The 26,617-nt window shown below is 34.6% G+C and overlaps 1 protein-coding gene across 7 annotated transcripts in view; it reads left to right on the top strand.

Annotated features, from left to right (window-relative positions):
• The window catches only part of ADGRB3 (adhesion G protein-coupled receptor B3), a 444,081-nt gene that overhangs the window by 253,447 nt on the left and 164,017 nt on the right, over positions 1-26,617 (top strand). For all 7 annotated transcript variants that reach the window (XM_058801298.1, XM_058801295.1, XM_058801300.1 and 4 more), the window contains 4 exons: positions 762-908; positions 1,632-1,707; positions 10,536-10,638; positions 16,537-16,580. In XM_058801298.1, coding sequence (XP_058657281.1) covers positions 762-908; positions 1,632-1,707; positions 10,536-10,638; positions 16,537-16,580 — 370 coding nt within the window. The remainder of the gene's footprint in view (positions 1-761; positions 909-1,631; positions 1,708-10,535; positions 10,639-16,536; positions 16,581-26,617) is intronic.

The following is a 26,617-nucleotide window of genomic DNA, read 5'->3' as shown; positions in this document are numbered from 1 at the left end:
TTCATGGCAAAGCTGAAATAGATTTCCATGTGATAGTTGAGTTAGAAAATAGGGGAAAAAACAGAATGAGTAAACCAAATTCCAAACTGACTATTATTAGATTTGACACCTATTTCTTCTGTCTTGATATATCTGTTATAGACATAACACTGGTGTTGTTTGGGTATTGGGGTTTTTTAGGTGGAAAAAATTATGAGCTCAGAATGGAGATTATTCTTTCAAGAAAAAAAAAGTAGGTGCTACACTGTTCTACTTTACTTTGTATGAAAACAACAAGGTCTTTTAATATGTTAATCTCCTTAATATATCTATCTTGAAATTATGCCTGTATAGAGGATAAAAGTTCTTATAGTGCTTCATTAGCCTGTATCTAGAAGTTATGTTTCCCAAAGCAATTTTAAGCATCCTCTTACTTTTATTGTCACATTTGATCATTTTAGAATTTGCTTTGAAGACACAACAATGTCTTTATGTGTGAATTTCAGGGTATAAGCTGGTACATTCAATGATCCCTGTTAAGAAATTTAATCAGAATCTGACTGACAAATGCTACAATCAATACCACACAATTAATCCATAGTAGAACTGCATAATAAACAGAAGATTATGCTTTCTGAGTCAGTTATTGTCCTATGAATTCGTGTTTTACTTGAAATGTGTCATTAAAAGTTTTGTTATTGCTGTACTGTTGTCACTCTATGATGCTTTAACATAGGAAACACAATTTTAAATTTGTATGATTTTATGATTTCTCTTGCTAGTGGCTAGCATTCAGAAGCTTCCTGCTGCATCTGTTTTAACTGACATCAATTTCCCCATGAAAGGAAGAAAAGGAATGGTTGATTGGGCACGAAACTCAGAAGACAGGGTTGTCATTCCAAAAAATATCTTCACTCCTATGTCAACAGGTAAAAAGCATATCAGCATGTGAGTTTTCTATTAGCTTTAGCAAGGCAACTGTGACTCTGTCTCATGGGATCGCTGTATAATATGGGAGTAGTTCTTTTATTCCTCTTCAAAAGAAATACAGTACTCATAAGTTTATCCTAGAGAGAAATGAATGGGCTTAATTTCAGCACCTTGAACAAAAAGTGCTGCATAAATCCTAGACATTATTTTCTACACCAAAGAAACAATGCTTTACTTAGTTATTGTGCACGAGATTTAATCTGTTTGATATGAGGTGAGCTGAAGTGCAGCTCTGCTGAATCCCCTGAAGCTGCTGTGTTCCAGCAGACACTCATTCCAACATAACTCTTACTAAAGGAAGCTCAGCAGGCAAATTAGCCTAACTTCAGGTACAATTCGTAAATATCATTGCAGTGCAGATCTCTGACATTAGAGAATTTACAGACATTCTTTGAGAATGTTTAATTATAGATGTAAATTAACTAGAATGGATGTCAGCATACAATGATGGATTTTTTGAAAATGTGATTTTTGATGGTTTAAATCTTTTGATATGCTCCTGTGCTACATTTTTATGACAGACTTCTAGGAGATAATTCAAAATTATGATGGTTTATTTGAAATAAAACTTCTATTGCAAAAATAAATGTTATTCAGAGGTTTTCATGCTGATGAAAGCTTGGGAAAGAAAGTATTAAAATGTTTTTCCTTACTCTTTTCAGAACTAGATGAATCAACTGTATTTGTACTTGGAGCTGTGCTATACAAAAATTTAGAACTCATTTTGCCCACTTTGAGGTAAGAAATTTCATAAATACAATATGAATTGAACTATTTCAGGATAATAAATCTACTATAGGTCAGAATAAAAGCAGTCAAGGCTATTTGCATATTAGTACTGCTGGATATTTTTTTCATTATATTTATAATGTCTATGCATTTATTAATCTTTTGTTCATGCTTAGTTACTTATATGATACAAGTAGCCTTTTCATCAAATTGCCTTAATTTCTATTTTATGTAATCTATATTAAACTTAATTACAGAAATGTTTGATCAGAAGTATATGCAGTGATGTAAATTAATGCTCAGGCCACTTGTGCTTCAATCTACTGTTTGTCCAGTTAGGTCTTGTCATGACATTATAACTTGATATACTAAACTTGTCTGCTCTACTTCTACAGAAGTTTCTAGCAGTAGTTTTCCAAATATTTTTTCAGTGCAAATTGTATTCAGAATTGACAGCAGGGCTATAGAGAAGATCTGTTTTAGAAACAAGACATGCATGTGTTGAACAGCTGGAGTATATCAGTTTTGTGGGCCATACAGATAAAGGAAGGCCTCTTGTTTCACTGTTTCCTTTCTGTACTCACCAAAAGACAATTTGGAAATAAATATTTCACCTCCTCTTTTCTAATTACCAGTTATGATAATTTCACGGTCCATTTATACTATATTATTTTATAAGATCCCAGTCTTTTAATGCCCTGTTACAGTACAAGAAGCACATACAGGTTGTGTCCCAAAAGGTCCTAATTAATTCACAATAATTAGAACCGGTAGTAATAAGGAAGACACCAGGACACTTTTCCCTACTCTGCTTAGTCCAAACGTCAAGATTTGAGACAAAGAATGGAAAAGCAAGAGGTTTTTGCCACAATCTATCTGAAAACAAAAAGGGCTAATTCCTAAGAAAATTAAAAACTACTTCCTAGAAAAGTTTCAGCGTGCTGTGCAATGAGGAGCTGCAATTTAGGGACAAAAATGTCTCTGAGGTTGAGCACAATTTGAGCAGTGTTGTCCTGACAGAACACCTTGAAGCCTGAAAGTGCTGGCAAGGGCCATCTGTGCTTAAGGCATGATATAAATGGCAGCTCATCCACTTCTGAAGTGTCACCAAACACTTTCCATCTATTGTACCAGTTTCTCAAATTAGCCAGGAAGGAAGAGATGTTTGTAAAAGATTTTTTTTACCCCATACTCAAAGAACCATGACAACTGACTTATTGGATTTAGTTCTTTTTGGTAGACCTTAGGAAAAATCTGCCAGTCCTAGGAAAGCATCAATACGGCCATGTGCTTTTCAGATCTTTACATTGTAAACTGCAGTCTATGATCATGCCTTTTCAACTTTCACATGTCAATAGTTGAAATTTACAGAACAAAAAAAAAGGTGTAAACTTTGTAAACTTTAAATTCTGAATATTTGTTTATATGAAAAGTCTTTCAGGGCTCTTATTTCATCCATTATGAAGGTGAAGTTGATATGCCTTACTGGATTTTTCCTAGAAACAAAACCATACCAAGTAGTGGGAACAAGGGCAGAACAGGGGCATAAAGTGTAGCAATGTAAACACTATGGATTATGGGTGCTTTTTTGTTCCCAAATTTTTTGCTTTTCTCTGTTCTGCTTTCAGCTGGTTACTTATTTACACTGCAAATTTAACCACTTCTCTGTACATTTTAGTTCACAGATAGGTTTTGTAACTTACTTTACCAAAATGGTCTAATAATCTATGGATATCTATTAACAAATGAAGTCTTTAGAAATTTAAAAACAAAGGTATCCTACTTTGCCTCTGAATTTGTTCAGTATTATTTGAATCTAATTCTCAGATGTGGAAAGGAAACTAGCACTATTACTTTCTCTTATGTATGTGAATGAGGAATCAAAGTAATTATTAATCTGTGATATAAAAATATAATAAATGCCCAGGTACCTCTTGTCTCTTCTTTGTTTGGAATAGTTGCATTTCCTTAATGAAATATATTTCTTATAATGAAGCTATACTGAAACTTTTAAGCTTACATCTCTTACCTCATCAGGAAGTGTATCATGCTGGATTTCTTTGCCCATGGCAGTCATTTTCAAAATATGATCTCATGGCCTTAAAATAGTACCTCAAAAAAGTCACAATTTCAAACTTTTTTCATAGAATTATAGTATTGAAAGGTTTGGGTTGGAAGGGGCCTCAAAAGATCATGTAATTCTCACTTCCTGCCCTGGGCAGGGCCACTTTCCACTAGACCAGGCTGCTCACAGACACATCCAGCCTGACTCTGAACACTTGTAATGACAGGACATCCACAGCTTCTTTAAGCAACCTATTCCAGTGTGTCAACACCCTTATAAAAAAATATTTCTTCGTTGTGTGTAATCTACATCTATCCCATTTCAGTTTAAAACCTTTGTGCCTTGCCCCTGTCACTACAGATATTGGTAAAAGTTCTCGGTCTTTATCTTAGCCCCCTTGAAGAATTGAAAGCCTGCAATAAGCTGTTCAATGGAGCCTTCTCCAGGATGAAAAACCTCAGCCCTCTGAATCTTCCCTTTGGAATAGGAGAGATATTCCAACCCTGTCATCATTTTCATGTCCCTCCCCTGCACCTGCTCTTACACTTTCATGCATTTCTTGTGCTGGGAATTTCACAGATGGACAAAGCACTCTAAGTGGTGTCTCACAGGAGCAGAGTAGAGGCACACAATAACCTCCCTCACCCTGCTGGCCATGCTTCTTTTGATGCAGCCCACATTGCCAGCTCATGTTCAATATTTCATCTACAATATGCTCTGGTATGTCTTGACAGGCAGCTCGCAGTCCCTCTACCCTCTAGACTGTATTGATACCAGGGATTGCTTCAGCCCAGATGCAGGACCTTTCCATCAGTTTTGTTGAATTTCCAGAGTTTTGCATGGACCTGACTCTCAAGCCTGTGAAGCTCCCTCTTGATGGCATCACTTCCCTCCACACTGTGGATGTCAACCACACTGTGGTGCCATCTGAAAACTTGCTGAAGGTGCCCTCAATCCTTTTGTCAATGGAGATACTCAATACTCTTGAATGCATTTTAACACATTCAGATATTTTAATGTTCATTCATATAGAATGTCAGCAAAACCTTTGATACTGTCTCCCATGGCATTCTCCTGGAGAAGCTGGCAGCCCATGGCTTGGACAGATACTCTTTTCACAAGGAAATAAACTAGCTTGGATAACCAGGCCCAGACTGGTGGGGAATGGTACTACCTCAAGTTGATGAACAGTATCTAGTGGGGCTCCCCAAGGCTCAGTATTGTGATCATCCCTGTTAAATGCCTTCATTGATCTGGATAAGGGGATCAAGTGCACCCTCAGTAAGTTCACAGATGATACTAAGTTGAATCATGATCTACTGGAGGACAGGAAAGCTCTGCAGAGGTAAATGGACAGGTGGGATCAATGGGCTGAGGCCAAATGTATGAGGTTCAACAAGGCCAAGTGCTGGGTCCTGCACTTGGGTCAGAACAACCCCATGCAGCACTACAGGCTGGGGCAGAGTGGCTGGAAACCTACCTGGTGGAAAAGGACCTTGAAATGTTGGTCAAGAGCAGGCTGAACATGAGCCATCAGTGTGCCCAGGTGGCCAAGAAGTCCAGTGACATCCTGGCCTCTATCAGCAATAGTCTGAGCAACAGGACCAGGGCAGGGATTGTCTACTTGTACTCTGACTCGCTCCTTGATGAGGCCCCATCTCAAATCCTGTGTTCAGTTCTGGGCCCCTCACTACAAGAAGGACACTGAGGTGCGAGTCCAGAGGAGGGCAATGGAGCTGGTGAAGGGTTTGAAGCACAATTCCTGTGAAGAGAAGCTGAGGGAGCCAGGTTTGTTTAGCCTGGAGTAAAGGAGGCTCGGGGGATCTCTTTTCATTCTCTACAACTTCCTGGAAGGAGTTTGTAGCCAGGTGGGGGTTCAGCTCTTCTCATAGGTCGTTAGCAACAGGACAAGAGGAAAAGGCCTCAAACTCTGCCATGGGAGGTTCAGGTTGAACATCAGGAAGAATTTCTTCACTGAAAGGGTGCTTAAGCACTGGAATAGGCTTCCCAGGAAGGTGTTGGAGTCCCTGGCCCTGCATGTATTCAAGAAATGACTGGATGTAGCACGTAGTGCTATGGTCTTGTTGACAAAGTGGTGACCAATCAAAGGTTGGATTTGATGATCATTGTTGTCTTTTCCAACCAAGTGATTACGTGATGCTGGTGATTAGATGATTCTGTAACTTGAAGTTGGGAAAAAAGCTGCTGCTGTGGTTAGTGCTGAATTTGTTGAGTTCTTACACTTCATGAAAATTTGAACTGACGTGCAGGTTTTAAAGTTATGTTTATGATGGTCTGTTTTTTATTATTTTACACTTGCTTGGGTAAATGAATGAAGATTTCTATATATCCCACTGCATTTGAAAAAGGTTTACTCTAGTTTGCTCACATTTTGCATTGAAAAAATATCATGCACAGGTTTATATTAGCTACTCTTTGTACTAATCTTGCTTAACTGTAATAAATATTATTGTAATAACCATATTAGTGCTGAACACAATGATATGCTTCACTGCATTATTGTTCTCTATGGAGCAAACACTGTAAGATGTAAAGGAATGTAATATCATTTGTTTTTTATATATGATGCCTAGAAGTGCACACCACAGGAATTAAAAAACATTCTGGATAAGTATCTTATGTGATGATTTTCTAAGTAAAATGACAGTTAAATATATAACAAGGGTGAGAATAAAGATAAAAAAATTTAAACCAAGGTAAAATAAGTAAAATAATCTCATGATTGAGTTTGAAGGCCACATCATTTGCACCTGATAACCTAAGGTGTTTTCTACCAGCTGCCGTTGGATATCTAGAAAGCTTTACCAGTTCCCATGTGATTTCAGTCCTGGTTTTACAGGAGTTAGGGTGGGAATAGAGAAAATATTTGGTTGTAGTTTCCAGTAGAATAAAGACAACATGCATTTCAATGCATTCCTTAATTTTATCACTCAGAGGTATGCAAACTTCTGCATCATCACAAGAAACTGCTTTTTAAAAATAAACAAGCAAACAATTTTTTAAATGTCGGTATATTTTTAGGAAAAGTCTTCCAAAGTACCTAACAAAATCCCAATCTGCTACATCACAGGTTTTCTGTGAGTAAAATGAGGATTTCATTATCTAGAGCACCCTATACAATATATTTCACAAAATCCAAAATTAGCTGCATTATACCATATGTGTTTGATTTTCCTTGGTTTTACTATCATAGAGTCTACTGGAAATTACTAAACACAGTGTGAGATGGAACTTGCTACTGCATTAATATAGAAGTTTTTGGACTTGTGTTTAATCCTACGGGTACATGTACATTCAGAGAATTTTTCCATGAGTATTTAAATGAGAGTTTAGGGAAACAAAAAGAAAAGGTTCTTCCTTATAAAAATGGAAGAATGGGGTTTTTTTTCCATGCACAAGTAAATAAACTTCATCTGATTCTATTTCCTAATGTATTTTGCTGCATTGCACTGTTCTTGTAATGTCTTACGGATTTTTTCATAGCAGATTTTGAAATATCGAATATTTTCAGAACTCGAGACCAAGTATTATTTCCATAGCTCTTGCACCCCTGAGCACATTTATGTTATTGTTAAGTTCACAGAAAATTGATTCTCAGTACAATACTCATCTAGAAGATATTCTCTATAATTTCTCTCTTGAGCACTCTGAAGAAATCATTGCATGTTGCCATAATATAAAATAGTTTTTAACTTTTCCTGTAAGAAATAAGAACAAATAAAGAATCAATGATTTTGCTGTATCAAGAGGCTTTTTTTCATCACTAAAACAGCCACCACAAATTTCTTGCTAAAATTTTTTGACTGAAATGTTCTTTCCCCCCATTTTAAACATTTTTTCTAACCCTGAACTTCAGGGGCTGTACAACCAAAAAAGATCCTTAAATTTCTTTGGGTCAGCTTTCTTGGAGTAAGGATGTACCTCAGACAGGCTTTTGTTGCATCACATTACAGATTTATCATCCATAATTTTTCTGTAATGCATTCAACTTTTACACATTGATCTATAACTTCGATCATGCTGTCTTGGGATAACAACATGCCTTATTCATAAGTTCATTTTTCTTAAGTAACAGATTCATTCTAAAAAGAGAAGAAGACATGAATTTCATGCCACATAGAATCAATATGATTTCTCTTATATAAAAGAATATGCTCAAACTGTATATACCCTGATAGGAAAACAGCTTAATTAAAAAACTCTTTTATTAATATCATTATTAACTCACATCAGAAAAATGCTGTAGGACACCAGCTCTGAAAGCATTTCTTGAGCTTTTACTCCATCACTTTGCTATCTTGAATCTTCAAGGATTTATTCAGGCATAGTTTCCAAGAAATTTAATATATTGTTTTTGAATAATTTATTTCAAAACTTAACCCTGATGAGCGTCTTTCTGGACTGTCAGCTGAGCACCATCCTGTAAAATTTCATTTCTCATTTGCTTTGAATTTTAGATTATTTTTGATGAAGGAGGAGGAGCTTAATGGTGGAGTCACTCTCCAGTATAAAAAATCTGTAATATAATGCACTTTCCCAAGTGTGAGATGGATCATCCCCATTCTGTGTCATTCGCAACATTAGAGGGACTGAAGCTAAAATGTCCAAGGACATTTTGTAAAAGCTGATTACTTAAATTCCTGGATAAGTGTTCTCAAAACTAGGCTGTTTTTTACAAAAAATATCTTCAACAGAGATAGCAGTGACACTGCACCAGTGGTTTTGAGATTTTTTTCAAAATTTTGAATTTTTTTTACTACAAAGCTTTGAGATTTAATTTAGAGGCATCTTAATATGCTGGGTGAGTTTAGAATGTACTTTAGAATATACTTGACAGACTGTATTCTTCCAGGGACTGTCCAAGCAGTTAAATATGAAATATGCAAGTAGGCATTCAGCCCAGACAGGGCAGAAATGAGGGATGCAGTTTTCATTTCACAGTGATGTAGGGACTTATATTTATTTTCTTGTGAAACAGTTTGGTAGGGGCTCTTGTGAATGTAAGGGGATTGGTAGAGTTTTAATGATACTGAGGTAAAATGAATATACTGAAGTTACAAACTAGGTGCTTAGATGTGCCTTCCGATCTCACCCCAGAACTGTTAGAACTGTACCAAAAGGAGATGATAGACCAAGGAAAATATTTTAAATCACAAAGACTGACTGTAAAAGAGTACTGAAGTAGCAGTATTTACAATAGTTTGCATGAATTTCCAAAATTGATGTAATCTCTGGATAAATAGTAAGTGCCATTTTCTCTTGTCATGATGTGTTAGAGAAATCACACATTAAAAATCACATACTAAAAAAAGTATTTTATTTATTTAGAATTTTATTTACTTTGGGGGAAGTTGGTTCTATTTCAATAATTACAGATATTCAGCTACTATAACTCAACATAATGCTCTGATAATTAGCTAAACTTTACATTTTAACCTGATAGATACATTTTTGTCAATAGTTTGTGAGATTTAAAGTTTAACCGAAGTGAAGAAATAGGAATTAAGTAAAACAGAAAGTCAGTTCCATTATATTTACATTATGTGATTTGGCTGAGTAAAATTGGACTAGAACTCGTACCTTGCCCCAGAAGTACAATTTCATTCCTTGTGCTGAATGAAATGCCTGCTGAGCTAAGTTTCTATTACGGTAGCCATGGCAATTCCTGTTTCAATGATCCAGCAAAATGGAATTCTCTCCTAAATACAAACTCCCTAGAGAAAATAAGCAATTAAACAACAACAGAAGCAAAAGAATATTTATGCTATTAGAATTAGATCTAAACTGTTTTGTTTCTTCTTTGATAACATCCTTTGTAAACATCCTTTGATAACATCCTTTGATGACATTTCTGTGAGGTGTGGAAAGCAGCATTACACACAAAGTAAATACCATAATGATCACCAGAAACAGTCAGGCTGATAACTGATGGTCATTCTAGACCTGATGGGGTCATAAGAAGCAAGGATCTCAGACATGAACATGTCAACATGTCTTCATGGCTGTATTAGCATAACCTTGGCATTACTAGGTCTGTCCTGAAAGGTTGCTATGATACATAGCGTTCCACATTTTAGATGAAAAAGTAAATTGATGATGCATTAGAAAAATTGACAGAAAGTTATTATTCTGCATAACCTGGTACAGTAACATAAGACCAAATCTAATCTCACATATGAGAAAAAATTCATTTGTTTTGGTAGGATTTCTGTCAGGGCACAATTGTGGTTTAAATTCTGAACAGTATTTAGCTGATTAAATTGCCCACTCAAATACCAAATACAATTTTTTAGAATTGGAAACAGGTATGTTTTTTTCATGAGCACAGAATCAACAGAACTGTACGGTCTCCCATTGCACTCATCCATCTTCACAGTCCTACTGTTAACGGTCAGAAAACACCCCAGCACAGCACCTGGGAAGAAAAATTACTGTCTTTTATAAAACATGTCTAGTATAGATGGGATACACTCAAACATGCATAGAATGTTTGTGTTACCAATGCATTCTTCTAATCGATAAACAGTAATTTAAGGAATTGCAGTTCTGCATCATTGGTGCTTTTCAGTCTTCAATGTGTGGAGTACAGTTGGAAATAAATGTTTTCACCACTTTCAACAAATTATATTCTCCCTTAATATTTGTTAACTAAAGTCACAGAAAATACCTGATGAAATCTTAAGATGTAGTATTTGAAGTCTCATTTAACCTTATGACCACTTAAATTTTCAATTTTTGCATTTTCTTACAGGAATTTTACAGTTGTTAATTCAAAAATCATTGTTGTTACTATACGACCTGAGCCTAAAACTACAGATTCTTTCCTGGAGATAGAGCTGGCCCACCTCTCTAATGTAAGTACAAGGATAGTTGATATGCTTTTACAAGAGTATTTGCCAGATCAAATGAGAGAAAAGTGGTGTTTTAAATATCAGGTAATAAAAAGCAGTTTAACTTCTAAAATTTAAGCCCAGGAATAATGTAGCCATCTTTGAAAGGAATGTGTACTTGTTTCATGCATCCATATAAACAAAACAAAATTAATTGCTGTTTTGTGAATGTTGAGGGTTTTTGTTAAACAGCAATTTCTAGTGAATAGTTTCCATTAAATGCATTCATGGTTACAATTGAAAATGTATTATTGAACTGGCTACTTAACCTTTTCCTCCCTGCATAGGTCACAGAGCTATAATTGTTCTTCAGGCACTTTCTTCCTTTCTTTCATTATTTTACAGAAGCCAGTTTTTACTTAACCCATTATAGCATACTGAAAAATGCTTGGGTTCCAATTTAGCTTACAGTCCTCATAAATGCCTGAGATTTTTTTGTGCAATCATTTAAATTCTACACTTTTCAGGCTTTAATCTCACATTAAAAAGGTTATAAATGTGAAAAAAAAGGCCTTTATTTCCAAATATATGAAAATATAAAGTTTTTTTTTTCTTTCTGTTTTTAGCAGTCTTCCAGTACTCACTGGGAGAATAAAATGCATCTTTTGTGGAAAAATTTTGTCATATACAATGCTGGGAAAATAATGTTAAATAGCAAGCATGGGGCTTATTTGTGTGAAGGCACAACATATAAATTCTCCCTTTTATGCTTTAAGAGCTAGCATTAGGTTTGAATAAAGTCATAAAGAGTCAGTTAGAAGAGACAGTTACTCAAACTTTTGAAAATAGTATTGATATGCAAAAATCTTTAAAGCTGTAATTTTTAAGTTTAAAACTACTTACTTAAGTGGTTATATAGATACAATTCACCTAGAGACATTCCAAATATTTCATTCAGTAGCAAAATTGAAGTAGTGAGTCTGGTCAAAAGCATGAAGAAAACTTTTTGAACTCTAGATCTTTCATTAACATTTTACTCAAGGTTAGAAAAAATTATTTTGCCATCAATGGTCATTCTGACCTGCCATTTAGTTCCCAGAAAAAAACCAATGCAAAGAGCATCTTAATGACAGTTTGGCAGAGAAAAAGGAACAGAAGAACATAAGCTGAGCTGACTCATTACCTTTCAACAACACTAAAAGTGTGTTGATGAAGAATTGTGTCGATTTGGGATTTTATGGTTCTCTGTTTCAATTTATTTATAAGATGGTTTAGGACATGTAGATATAATTTTCTGTTTTATTTTCCTTCAGACCTAGATTTCATTCTCTATATTAGGAGAAACATAATTTTAAGATAACTTTTGTTTCTATCTGATATTTTACTAAAGATATTACAAAATATTAGCAGAAGTAAACACAAATTAATCCTATACATCAGAGGAAAAACCAATCACCCTTGAAATAGACTACTTGTTTTGATTTTACTATGACCATTATTAAGAAGAATTTATGGTAATTTTCAATGCTAGATTTTATAATCAATTATTTTAATAATGATTGAGGGGCTATTACACAAATTGCAGAATATGACATTTATATTTTGAAACTGAAATCACTGCTTGCAAAAGTAACAGGTAAGGTGGCATGTGGGATAACACGTAAGAAAAAACTTCTCATTAATTTGGTCACATGCAAGAAAAGAAGTTTTAAAATTATATAAGAAAATAATACTCATAAGCAATGTAAATAAAAAAAAAATAAAACTCGTAAGCATTGAAAATATTTCTAGACCAAACACAAGCTAATAAAACAAGCACAACACAGGCAAGAATAGACTAATAAAAGGTTGAACTGCTCACCCCAGAAAGTGATATTCTACAAAATTCTTAGAGAGCACTTTCTCTTTCAACTCTTTTTTATCAATCCCTTTGAATAACTTACAGAGCAAGTTTTTGCCAAGTTTGAAAAACTTGGAAATTAAACTTCATTGTTACAAAAGATCAGATTAGAGACACTGATTGTCACTTTGCTTTGGCAATCTTTCAGTAACAGAATATTAATTAATATTGTATGAGCTAGTGTCTTGCCAAAGCAAAATGATAATAACCTTTCCAATACATATCAGATAATTTCTCTTTTTTGGTTCAGTTTTTGTCTTATAATCCAGAGAAGCATCAAGTGCTTGGATCAAATTTTCATGCATGCTATATTTATGTAGGATCTCAATCCATCTGAATATACAGGTTGGATTGACAGATACAATGACAATATATTGCTTCAGAAAATCTGTGAATACAAAATCAGTTATATAATTTTAATATCTTTAAACATTTTTTCACTTGTGTTCAAGACTTAGCCTTCATAATGAAACTTTTTTCAATAAATGGAACTAAAGAAATAAGGCTGAAGATGCACAGAAATAATAATTTTTTAAATTTGACTATTCCTTTAGAATCCAATTCTTTGCTGTAATTTTTTCAGCTGAAAGTAAGGATTTATTCTATTATAATATATTTCCATAGAATGAGCTTCATGTACATACATCAAGATAAAACCATTGTTAAAATATCTTTAATATTGGAACATTATACAATATTGGCTCATAGATTAAACATTATGTCAGTTAAATAGATTAATTATTTAAGAGAAAATATGTTCTCTTTCATCTGATTTTTTTTAATGTCTCAGTATTATATTTGTTCTTTCCAAACCTTTGTTCTTACAAATGCTGTTCATTTATTCAGAACAGTTTGTTTGCAAATTAATTTAATGATGATATTTTAAGCATTTTGTGGAGCATGCCTACTAGTACATAGGAATATATCCACACATTTGTTCTTTCATCTCCTTATCTATTGCCTAAATCAAGTAGATAAGATATTATGAAAAAAGATGGGCAAATGGATCATTTTAAAAGAGTTAATATGGTTAATTAAAATCAGGCTTAAAATACCAATTTATTCAAAATTTATAATAATGTCCTAATTTTTTATCTAGTTTATTAACAAAACTGGAGGATTATCTTTTGGAGGAAGTGCAAACCACAACTGCATGTGCTGTTTGAGATCAATTGCATGGTATTTGGATTTGTAAATAAATACAAATATAAAAGAAAGCTGACCAGAGTGGAATGTGGGTTGCAATGCATTATTGCTCAGTTGTCAGGGCATTGTGCTAATAAGAAATATCACCAAGGTTGTGGCTTCAATCCCCATATGGCCATTCACTTAAGAGTTGGGCTTGATGATCCTTGTGGACTCCTTTCAATTCAGAATATTATGAGATCTGTGATTTAGAGAATGTGGTATTTGGTCTTATAAAATGTGAACATGTAGAGGAATAGTGGCCACATTTTGCAGTAGATTGATTGAAGGGACACCAAAGCAATCTTTTAAAATGTGCATAACTCAGAATCCTATTTATTCTAGAGAGAATATGAACTCTCACCTTTTGACAGCACAGAAGTTTACTCCAGGGCCACTGCAATAACAGGCCAGCAGTAGCACAGGACAGGAAACTTTTGTTGTGACTGAAAGCCCTGGCTACAAAACACAATTGGCACGATGCTGGATCGCTGTCAGAGTTGCCAGTCACATCTCAAAAGTTCAGTTTTATATGCCTGACAGAGATACATACACATACACACTCACACACATTTTTGAGATATCCAGATAATGTACTGTAGTGTACAAATCAATGCTACAGCAGTTGAAAACACTAATGAACACAGTAGCTGCTTCCTTAGGTACAGCTGGGAAATTAGCTGGTAAGAGCACTGCCCTTACAGACAGCCATGGCTGATGGGGGCAGCCCTACAGCAGCAATGCAACTTTGCCTAGAGGTACCCCAGAAGGGCTGTGAAAAAGGGAGCAACAGATTAAAGGCAAAGAAGCAAATACAGAAACAAACACTTTGTGGTCCCTGCGGTGCTCGAAGGGTATTTCATCAAGTATCAAAAGAGGAAGAAGTCCTAAAAGGGTGCTATGCCCTTACAAGCTGCCACTTCTGGTGGAACAAACCCTCCCACAAGACTTTCTTGTGGAACAGGAGTAATATTTATCCTGCTTCCCATGTTTCTGCCTAATCTCTCATTAATGACTGCAGTGGCCAAACAAACTCTTTCTTTCCATTTGAATACATTTCAAAGAGAGTAAAGTGTGTGATCTGACAGCAATTTTATCGTGTTTCAGTTTTCTGCAAAGGTTTTTATTCCCCTCTATTTTGTAGATTTCTTTATAATGGACATTTTTTGCTGAAAGTGTTTTTGTATTCATTCTATTTGCATTGTGGGAATAGCCAGCATGAAGTGTATTATTTCCATTGCTGGGAAAGGCAAGTCTTAGATCTGAGAGATGCAGAGCCTTTACTATGATGCAGCTGAAGAAGTATGTTTTAAATGCATATAGCTGTATCAGATTTTAAGTAAAACTTCTTCACCTAGACTTACGATACAAATTAATAATCTTTATAAAATTACATTTTAAAGAAAATTTAATTCTGCTCTGATATTCTTTTGTTCCCAATTCTTACCCTTCTATCTCAGTCCATCAATGTACCTGAAAGCTCCTGGCAAGTGATGCAGGACCTGCTCTCCAAATCTCAGTTGCCCTATTATCCACTGCTTTGTCCTGTGCCCTCTTCCCCTTCCTCTTCTTTATAATGTAAATACTTCAGGGGATGGAGCATCCTTTATTTATGTTTGTACAGTGCTATGTAAATATAAAGTGCCATAAGTATATGTTGGTTTTAAATATTTATATTCTACTCATAAAATTCAATGCAGTCAGCAAAATACTGAAGTAGAGGTTCAAAAATTCCCTAAATGCCTTTCTCACAAGCACCTCCAAAAGGACCTTTTTTATCTTTGACAAAGAGTTAGATGGAATAATTTAAATATTTAACAGATTTTTACTTTACAGGTTGCCATGCATTTCTATAAATAAATCATTTTTGAGAATAAAATATTAAGGTGTCCTTTGTTTATATGAAAGTACCTTTATATCTACTGCATCTACACTCATCACTAGCATTGACATCCACAAATAGTGAATTCCACCTGTTTCTTCAAATCACTTATGATTTTTTAAAAATATATTTTTATTCCAAATTTTATATAATTTTTTATGTAGTTCTGACTCCTGGGAACATCTAATGCTTATGTTGAACAGGAATATAGTGCTGCCATTTTGAGTACTTCTGAAGGAATTTTTGTTTTGTCTCTACACTTCCTAGGCAACAAAATAAAAATGAACAATTTTACAGATAATTCAATTTCCCAAAAAGTTCACCATTGTTCAGTGATTTTTAATAAAGTACTAGATTCCCATTCTGTTCTAAATCAAATCAGAAATTTTCCACAGACTTTGAAGAGATGGGAGCTGGTATTGTAAAGCTCAACCACAAACAAAAAAAACCCTATATTTTGAGAAAACCTCTGCTGATTGAGGACCTAATTGACAAAACCTTTGGACACTGAATGTGGGGTCTGGGAATCTGAAATCCCAACCTCAGTACATTTTGCCCAACATATGCTTAAACTTTTTAAAACCATTACTGATTTTGACATCCTAGTTCCTAAGGGGTCTAAAGTACTTCCTCTAATAATACCAGAAATGTTCAGTCAAATCTCCAAATATATTAACTATTATCTCATATTTTACTTCCACTAGGATATACCAAATAAACAACTTTATGCTTTCCTTATCTAAGCAGAGAATGCACATATACTCTGCTCTGAGGTTCAAGTGCCTTCAAAATATTCTGTAAGAATTAACCTTAAGCTTTTGCCATTTCAGTGGCATCAATTCATCAGAGTATGAGGATGATCCTGTAGGAGGAGAACCAAACAAATTTTTAGGTCAAGCATGACAAGTATTTTTTGCATACAGGTAACTAATAGGTCTGTTTGTTTTCTTCTTAGGGCACATTGAATCCCTACTGTGTGCTGTGGGATGATTCAAGAATGTAAGTGACAGATTTTTGCTTCTATTGCTACAGCTCAAATATTACAAAGTACCTAACAATATTTAAATAGTTGGTCAGTAAACGGGTTGATACAAGGACAGAGAAAGTGAACCTTTGACAGAGTGGAAGTACTGAATTCTCCAGTCACTTAGTTTCCTTTATGCAGTTATAAAAACTGAAATATTGCAATATATCACCAGAAAGAGACTATTCACATAGTAATTTTATTTTGCTTTCTCAAGGTTAAAATTAGAATGGCTAAGGACTGTAGTTCCTTCATGGTAGTTGCTGAGCAACAGGCAAGTGGGTAAACGATGAGACAAATAACTAAGGAAGACTCCCATTTCTGTTACTGCAGGGAGAAATACAATTTTCAAGTGTGATCCCCGCAGCAATCTTCATTTTAGTAGGCTCAAATTTTCATTTAAGTTCATTAAAATAATAGCTGTATACTAAGCAGTGAAATCTTACTATTAGTCTTCTACATTTTTTAGTCGATAAAATTGTTTCCCTTCTATAGCAAAAAATAAATATCTCTTTCCCTTCTATAGCAAAAAATATAATGTTGCTCTAAGAAAGCAAATTGGTAAAATCCAGTTGTGGTTCAAAATTGATCCCAAGCTTGTGCAGTTGTAATTTGCTGCGTTAATCTTTCACAGTAAATTTCCCATTAAGGTCAAGATGAACTTTGCATCAATGCAGATTAGGTGTTTCAAGAAGGATCCCTATATGGTTGCCAGGTTATTGTTTTTTAAAGGTGATGTTGTACTTCTTATCCAGGTATATTTTGTATGTCTTATAATACAGACTTATCTACAGTGTTAGAATTGCATGATTTTTTGTGATTTTGTGAGTGTTTTTATCCTTGAGCTTGGATTTACACCAGCACACCGATGGCTGAGAAACAGCATTATAGTACAGAAATGTGAAACTTTGGACATGATACTAGAAATCTTTCCAAATACAAGTAGTACCATGGTCTGTGCCTCTACAAAGAATCATAATTTGCCAGTAACATCACAGTATTCAATTTCCATTAAATCTGTGGAATGAAGTACATACTTCCTGTTATGCATTATTAGGAGCACATAAAATGCAAAAGATTTGGACCACATTCTTTGTTTTCTCTTCACAGTATTTTGCTTATACATAAGTGATACAGTGCTTTGTTTATAATTTTTTATATGGGTTACTTTCAGTACTGTGTATTTAGAGCACATGCTCTGATTTCACTGTTCCAGTCCAGAATGTCAAAGGCACATTTGAGTATAATTAGACTGCTTAAAAAAACTCCAACACCATGCTGCATATTTAACAATGTGATTAAAATATTTTATTCAGGAATGTGTGAAGTAGTTGCAAACAAATGCATTTTGTACTTGCCACTTCTTTTGCATTTCTCTTAGTATTTTTTATAGAGAAGTTCAGTGCTACATATATGTACTGCTTTCAATATGATTTGGAATCTAAATTGAAAAGTAAACTTGTCAAACATCTAAAATTCACATAAAGCTTACATAAAATAGTCTGAGGTTTTGAGGGAGAAACGTGTGCTTTTGTGTTCTGAAGGATATCTTTTCTAGGCATATTATTAAATATTAGATATTGAATATGTTAGAAAATATGAAGGCTGGGGGAATTCTTGGAGACTTGTCCATTTTTTTAAAGTGATTTGAACCCTGAAATATTCCCAATAAGATGTGATGCAGCAAGGTCTGCACGGACACCAGTGTCACTTCTTTTGAAAATGTATGTGTGATATTTTTTGAGAATGTGACATTATCTCTTATCAGAATGTGCAAGAGCAAGAGCAAACTTCTACTTTTTTCATCCACCCCTTTGGAGAATATCTCTTAGCTTATTCAAAATACATTTTCGTCATTTTTATTATTTTGTTTCCTTTTTCATTTGGACCATTTTATTTGTATTTGTATTTGGTTAGGAATATTTCAGAATTTGTACTTTGACACTGTGAGTTTTTAAATGATGAAAGCTCTATAATGCTGAGTCAATTTCTATCACTTATAAATGTAAACAAATAAATCTGTAGAGGACTATACAATTAGTTAGGTGCTCATGATTATGTTGGGTTTTTGGTGGCTTGGTTTTCTTTTATTTTTCTACTTTTTCTAAGCTTCAGGAATTAGTTGTCTTCACCAGCAGGGAACTGGATTTGATGGATTAATAGCCTAATTCACATTGCAAATCCTAGAGAGCTGTGATGTACTCATGTCCTTCCAAACGGGATAATTTTTGCATAACCAGGACTTGGCAAGCGTTTTGGAATAAACCCAACAAAAAGTAGTCTGCTTTAGCTGAGGGTGCTTAACTAATCAATAGTCTGTAATGAATCAGGTATTTTAAATTAAGTGGTTTTCAGATGAAAACTGTGTTTGCTTTTATCATTGGTATCCAGCCAGCAGCAACCTCTAATGGGTTTTTCCACCTTTTTAGCCACTTCTCCCACACCTTTATCTGCATTGGAAATTCACATTTGGTAAATGATACTCCTTCCACTGATCTTGTCAGTTTAATACTTCTCCAGCAGCAAGGAAGGCTTTATCTACCTGGATTTGGACATGATTTCAGGAGATTGAATAATGATTACAGTTCTCTAACTTCCATCCTTGAAGAAAGTTCTGGATCTTTGAGATGTTTAATCACACCAGATCATCAAACTTATTCTACTGCCATTGATGTCTGTGACAATTTTGTCATCCTTACTTCAGTAAAAGTATTTTTCATCTGTTCTTTCTATGAGATTTGGTGATTCTTCCCTCTGATTATGTTTTATAAGAATGCCCATTTATCAAGCTGGCAGCCTTGTGCCCCTTCTGTAGGCATCTAGTCAAATGTGTGTGCAACATCCAGACAATGGAAGTAAAGAACAAAATAATATGTCATGTATTAAAATCAATGCAATAATGCAACATTTTATTTCAGTTTATTATCCCAAAATATAGGGCACATCTCTCTGTGGTGATTGAAACCAGGCTTTTTTATGATTTCTGGTGCTTCCTTTGATACTTCCAGCTTCCCTACACAAAGCTGGTAGCACCAGTTGTATGTAAGTGGTGATTTTTCCCCCTCAGAAATGAGTGATAACTTCACCTACTCATTTCAGAAAATGTATTCAGATGTTGCCTTCAGTAAAATCTCAGGATCCTGAATGCTTCTCCATCTAGTTAATAGGAAAATTCTTGGACTGTTTTTACTTAACACTCTAAGGAGAAACAATTAAGTTTCTTAAACCAATCAATCAAAAAAAAAAAAATCAGAAACAGTTGTGTCTTTTCTCTTTGCATTACCTAGCATGAGCAAACAATCCCCACTGTCAGGAACTGTTTGTGATCCATTAGTTCAAGAGTCTCAGTCACAAAGAGAAGGGAAAGGAGTTGATCAGGTACTAGCACGACAGAAGTGATTTTAAAGATTTTAAGTTGAAACAAAACTTGAAAGCTTTTCTTTGTCCTTCCCAGCTTTCTGGAGAGGAAAACAAGAAAGGATAGGGAAACAGCAAAAACAGCCTCAGCCTACAGTTGGGTCACCTGTCCTGGCTGTGTCTCCTCCCAGCCTCCCAAACACTCCCAGCCTCCTCACCAGCATGGCAGCACAAAAAACAGAGAACGCCTTGGCTCTGTGTAAGCCCTGCTCAGCAGTAAAAAAGCATCTCTATATTATCAATCCCGTGTTCAGCACAAATCCAGAACATTACTCCATAGTAGCCACTGTGAAGACAATCAATTCTACTCCAGTCAAAAGAAGCACAATGGATCTCTAGCATCTCTGAAAGTTTGGCCTGACAAAATCAGTTATTTGTCTTAGAGGACCCAGCCCCTGGAATCTTGAATCAGGTGCAGAATTCAAAACACAGTAGGAGGCTGGAAAGGTGCCACAGTTCTGAATGTGGGAAGTACCTCCCTCACATGCAACCCTCAGCTATCACCACTGCAGTGAGGGCAGGGAAGGTGGGGTAGATGTGTTGGGCCACAGAGTGGAAGGAATATCTCACATGGCAGTTTCTAGAGCCACCAACTGAGCAGCAAAATAGTGCAGCTGGTGTTTGTTCTTTTAGAAATGTGTTGGACATAATGTGGGCACATGTGCTCTCCACAGGACAGAGTCAGTTGTTGCTGATGTTCTCCACATCTGTATGCAGTGCAGCACAACGTCTCACAGCACTGGGTAAGGAAAGGGCTTTAGTATTCTGAAGCTCTCTCTGCCAGTTGCTGCAGAAGGGTGTTATAGAGTATGGCAGTGTTTTATTTGACCATATGTGTGCTCATAATAGCTTGTGCCTGCTGACTATACAGTTGGAAGAAGTACAATGTAATTAGCTGAAATTTTTAATATTGCAAGAATTTTGACCTGGTTCAGTTTCAGATTAGGACAAGTGGTACATCTGCTCTATTTTTTTTCCATATTGCTATGCAAGTTTCCATGGGCAGGGGCTTAGATTTTCTACCCTTAAGCTATATGAAAGTATGAATACCCATATATGCAAAATGACAAAATGCATACATTTATATAACTTTTTGATTACACTCTAGACATATTTTAGCATCCTCCATTAAAGAGGGTTTAAAAAAGTGTACAATTACTTTTTTTTTTAATTATCCCCTACGGCTTTTAGTTTTTTTTCTCCCGTTGTCCCTGGATACCAGTCTGAAGAAATAGTCCAATAAATGAGAGTCTACCAGCTAATTTTCTGCAACTCAGCTTTTCAATGTAAACTTGTATGCACACCAGCAAAAAACTTATGCATTTTGTTGCCTGGTGGTAAAATTTACAGGGAACACCGATCTGCTATGTCTCTCTCCTCTCCACTTTGATTTTTAAAACTAGCACCATGGACCACTAAAGGTTTAGGCTTTTTTTTTTTTTTTTTTTTGTCCTAGCCTTTAAACCTTTGAAAATAGGTTTGGCAACTCTTAATAACTTTTTTCAAAATGTGTCAAACTAATCATCAAATCATTAGAATATCCTAAGTCAGAATTTTCTTCTGAAAGTATTTATAGTAGCCTTTCCCCTCTCCTTACTTTATGTTAGTTCACAGTCATATTGCTTTTGTTCCCAGAAAGATATTGAGGAAGTTGAATGACAGTAAGTATAGTTTGGCAGTACATGCCAGATAAGGCTTTGATTCTTCCACTGACTGCAGTCAGTCTTGTTGGTCCAGCTTTACAGTGAGACTTTACTCCTGGCACATTTTTCAAGGCAGAAAATTCTCTTTCTATGTTAATTTCCATGCTTATTTCATTAATGAAGTTGAAAGATAAATGCCTCCTGGAACTCCTGTTTTTATGAAGAACTTTCCATACTGGAACCTGTGTAACAGCACCCTACACATTTTATTCCTGATAGTCCTGCATAAAGACTTGGAACACTTCACAGAATCATGTTCTATTTCATTAAAACAGTATGAGATGAAAAACCTGATCCAAACTCCTTTGCAGACAACCAAAAGGCTTTGACTGATTTGAATCAGATCAGATCAAGTGGAGAACCATGCAAGCCATGTAAGACCTAAATATAAAAACTTTTAAATTCACAAACTGTTAAGATTATACTGTAATGTAGAAAATTAATTCTGAAATATTGCACAATATAAATGGAGTTTCTTTATGTTGAAAAAGAGTCAGACCAAAATTTTCTTTGCTTAAGTCACACAAAATGAATCATTATATATGGGAGGAATTTATAATTTAGTACTTTTTTTATAACACTGCTCTTCACCAACACCTACACGGCCATGAACAGAGCTTACATGGTGTACTGATTTATAACAAAAAAAAAGAAATCAAATTAATTCCTGATAATAAGTTCACTTTTTAATTCTTACAGGGTGATTAATCAACTCCATTTGTTGAGAATTTAATTGCTATTTATTGCTGTTATGTAAATGTAGATTTTTCACAAACTAAAAATAGTGTTTTCTTGTACTATCAGGCAATTTAAATTCTGGACTGTAACTAAAAAGAACTAGTGATTGTATCTTCATAATCAAATTTAGAAATTATAATTGGACTTTTGACAGATTTTTAGTGCATAATGAGGACAAAAGATAATTGAGCAGTTTGAATAAACTTCACAGGAAAAAATCAGTCATATTTTGGTTTTGTATCTAGGTTTTCAGAAAAATTCATGTATCTTACTAAGTCAAATAAAATGCAATTGTTTTTTTCTTAATGAAACTTCACCAAGAAATGCAGAAAACACGATCTGGAGATCCTCCATGATGCTGGCCTTGGGCTGACTTGTAGAAGGAAACAATGTGTACCAAATAGTACAGCTTTCAAAAGTACAAAATAGCACAATTGAAACTGCAAAAGTTTAGCAACCTTTCTCATTTATGTCATGTACCTCTTAAAAGTTTTTACACCTGCAAATTTAAAAGCAATTTAACACAGAAGCTCATACCATTCTCCCTGGTTTACATGTAGGGGAAACCAGAGCATGATGAAAGCAAAGCTGTTCATCCAAGTTCACTGATGGTAGAGTTCCAAATTCCTGAGTGCTATGTGACAATGTTCCCTACCTCTTCTCAAAGCCAATATCATTCTCCTGCCATGAAGCAGATCTCTGAAGTTTGAATAGTTTTATAATGATATTGCTCTTTCTTTTTTTTTTTCCCCCTCATTCATTCTGATGATCTCAGGACTGTCGTCTGTTTTGGAGAATTTAGCTCTGTTCAGGCAACAGAAGTAATGCAGAAGCACTAAAGGTCCTTGTATTATACCATCATTAAATAAAAATAAAACCTGCTTATGCCACCAAAGACGTTGAATAATCTGGGGAATATTTGCTTATCCCTGTGAGAAGAACTGTGCCCCTATTCCTTTGAAAATAGGGGTACAGATCATGTGCATGAATTGCTTGGAAGTAAATCATATTATTTGTTACTTTTCAATTTATTTGCAGTCAGTACAAAAAAAAAAAAAACCAACAAAACAGAATTACAACTGGTATAAATATAGGTAGTTGTGGTAATATGATAAGGACAATATAATACAATATCATGCAATGTGTTTTTTAACACTTGCAGAGTGTAAATTTGTTTGTCTTTACTTGAAAATGTGTATATCTAATTCTCCTGAATTTCTAAGTAATCCCTCTGGTAAATCAAACATCATGTAATTCATTGAGTCTGGTCTGTCTTACTACAAGTGTTTTTTGGCAAAATGACCTTAAATAAATATTTGAAATTATGTTTTAAAATTTGTCTTAGAGGTCATCTTCCAACTCTATCAGTTGTTTTTGAATTGTCAACATTGAAATTTTATCTCTGCCTGATAAAACCATAAAAACTATATCAAAACCAAACACATGTCCAGTGTAAGTCTGCCATATGTTACCAATCTCTATCACAAATATACATGTTCTAATGCTGTATCAGCATCTCACCGACCTCTCACGTGTCTTTACACAAAATTAATCTTTTGCTGAATCTCTGAGCCAAAGTTGAGTAAAATGAGCAGATCGAGTTAAATCTCTTCCTGGAGCAGTCACTAGAGGGAAGCAAAGAACTTCACGTGCCTGTTCATGACGTCAATCAATGTGTATGTCCTCTGGTCAGTATTCAATCTAAAAATTTTAAAAAGGCTTATTTGGTTAAAAAAAAAACTCTTTCAAAAACAAAAATTCCCTGTGGGTTATTCCCAGAGGCCGTTGTTGTTTAAAATATAGAGTTGTTTTTGAGAGTCATGTTTTCAGAATTTGAATCTTGACAAGAAATTCAGTGTAGAGTGGATAAAGAAGACAGGTTTAAGATTTTCAGGCTTTGAGGCATCCCAATATTCAGGAAAATATATTGAAATATTAGTAAATTAGTAGCTATGCACTTGCATCATGTTACAAAATCTAAGATAAAATACCCTGTTTTCTTGATATCTTTTTGTTGATTCTCCCTTAGTTATCCATGCTTCCATTCCATTTTTTTCCCCCTTTGGTAAAGCTCATCCTGTATAAGCAATTCTTTGGCATATACCAGATAAACAGATCAAAAGAACATCAAGTCATTAAATAAAACTACTTCACCATGTACTCTGTCTCAGCACAGAGAAAGCATACCATGTGTATATATCAACTCATATTTATCTTACAATTTATGACAGATTATACATGGAGGAGGTTTACCATAAACTATATTTTTACTGTAGTTAATTCAATCCAGTTCTACTTAGTGAGGATGCAACTCAACTTACCATTCTCTCCCATAAGCTAGGCTGGTTTAATTCCTTTAAAACAGAAACATTTGAGGGCAATGTTGCATTTGATAAAGTGGCCTTTGATTAAAGGAATATATCTGATATGAATTGAATTAGCCATAAAACTGAAATTACTAGAAACCAGGATAAAAATAATGTTTCTGGGTTTATCAGTTTGAATTCTAAATTATTTAAAGATTGCAAGGACAATATTTGTACAACTTATCTATTTGAATAGAAGATCTTTTATTAAGCTTAAGCTATGCAGGGTGACCAGACCTTAATGAGAATAATACAAATGTATATCAGGATTTAAGTGAGTTTAAATAGAAGGTAATATGCTAGATGAAGAGCTCCAAGCAAAGCAATTTCACAGAAAAACCAAAACTGTTGTGTTGAATAGCTGCTAGATTATGGCTAAATAGATTTTTAGCTGAAAGCATGGTGTAGTTGTGATGGTTTTTTAATGTTGTCATCATCTTCCCTGATAATGTTGAGTGAGAGAAATTTCCTGTATAGCTAGTTAATGAAATGTAATATACATATACATTCAAGTGCATGTGCTGGGAATAACATTCTGCAATTGTGCTGTTATTCAAAGTAATGGAGTACATAATATAATTCTAAATTTCACATGCTGTAGTTATAATTCTTGATGCTACATGTTATACTAATGATGCAATTTCCAGTGGTTGTCTTTTCTGTTCTATCTACCCATAACTATGGAAGCAAAGCAAAATATCTCTGCATGTGACAAAAACATGAATCAAAATGTCATCAAGTGACTGTCAGTTCATGACTTAACATGAATATGATCCCGATGTCAAGTTTACTAATAGATCCTTAGATGGCTCAGGCATAAAAATGGATTTGGAAAATAGAACTAGAATCACACTGCAGGTATTGACACAAATCCAGGAGTCATTCTATCAACATGAATGGCAATAATTAAGGGATTGCATGTACTGACATGTAGAGCAATAGAGAACTAGAAAAATAGTATCACTTCTTATAATGGAACTGATATATTTGTATGCTTAGCCTGTAAAGAGTTCATTATTTTGACCAGACTTAAAACCAAATCCTTTAGGTTTATACTTAGTCACAATTGCTATTTTGATTGAAATATAGAGCTATTAAATGTCTTTTTTAAATGTTGGTGTGTACTTCTTTGATACCTGCTCAGTTTTAATCTTTATTCACAAAAATAAGATATTATTTTAATACATCAAAATAGCTTAAAAGGTAAATATATAAAGTATAAGATAATAACACAAACAAAAATGCTTAAAACAAAAAAGAATTATTTCATTTGCACAATTTCTGATTATATTTAGCCAATATAGTGCCCTGCAGCTAGTAGAGAAATTCTTAAAAGAGAGCAAGAGTCAGCAGCATTCAGGAAGCAGTCTAATCTCTTTTTAAGCAGTTTGTACTCTAAAAGTTGTAGCATGCACAGGAGAAAGTTGATAGTATCTTTTTCTATGCACACCACATCTTCAGCCCATTCTTCCCCTCTCTCCCACTTTTTCTTGTAAATGGACAGCCAAACATCTGATGGTTTAGGTACACAATTGTGTGTGCTTACACACATACTTCTTCATTCTACGTACATGCAGAGATTAAAATCTTTGAGGAATAAAGCATGTAAAAATATTTACCACTACTCCCTCAAGAAGTACAATTAAAAATATTAAACATCCATTTCTTTATTTTATTATACAGCAATGCATGCTCTGTATACTGCAGTGTATATTTATCTGATGTCAGGTTCTACATGCTCTCAATGTAATTCATATTGGGGAACATATACTGATCTTAAATTAGATA

The sequence above is a fragment of the Ammospiza caudacuta genome, chromosome 3, assembly GCF_027887145.1.
Source record: "Ammospiza caudacuta isolate bAmmCau1 chromosome 3, bAmmCau1.pri, whole genome shotgun sequence".
NCBI lineage: Eukaryota > Metazoa > Chordata > Aves > Passeriformes > Passerellidae > Ammospiza > Ammospiza caudacuta.
This window is presented reverse-complemented; position numbering and strand designations above follow the sequence as displayed.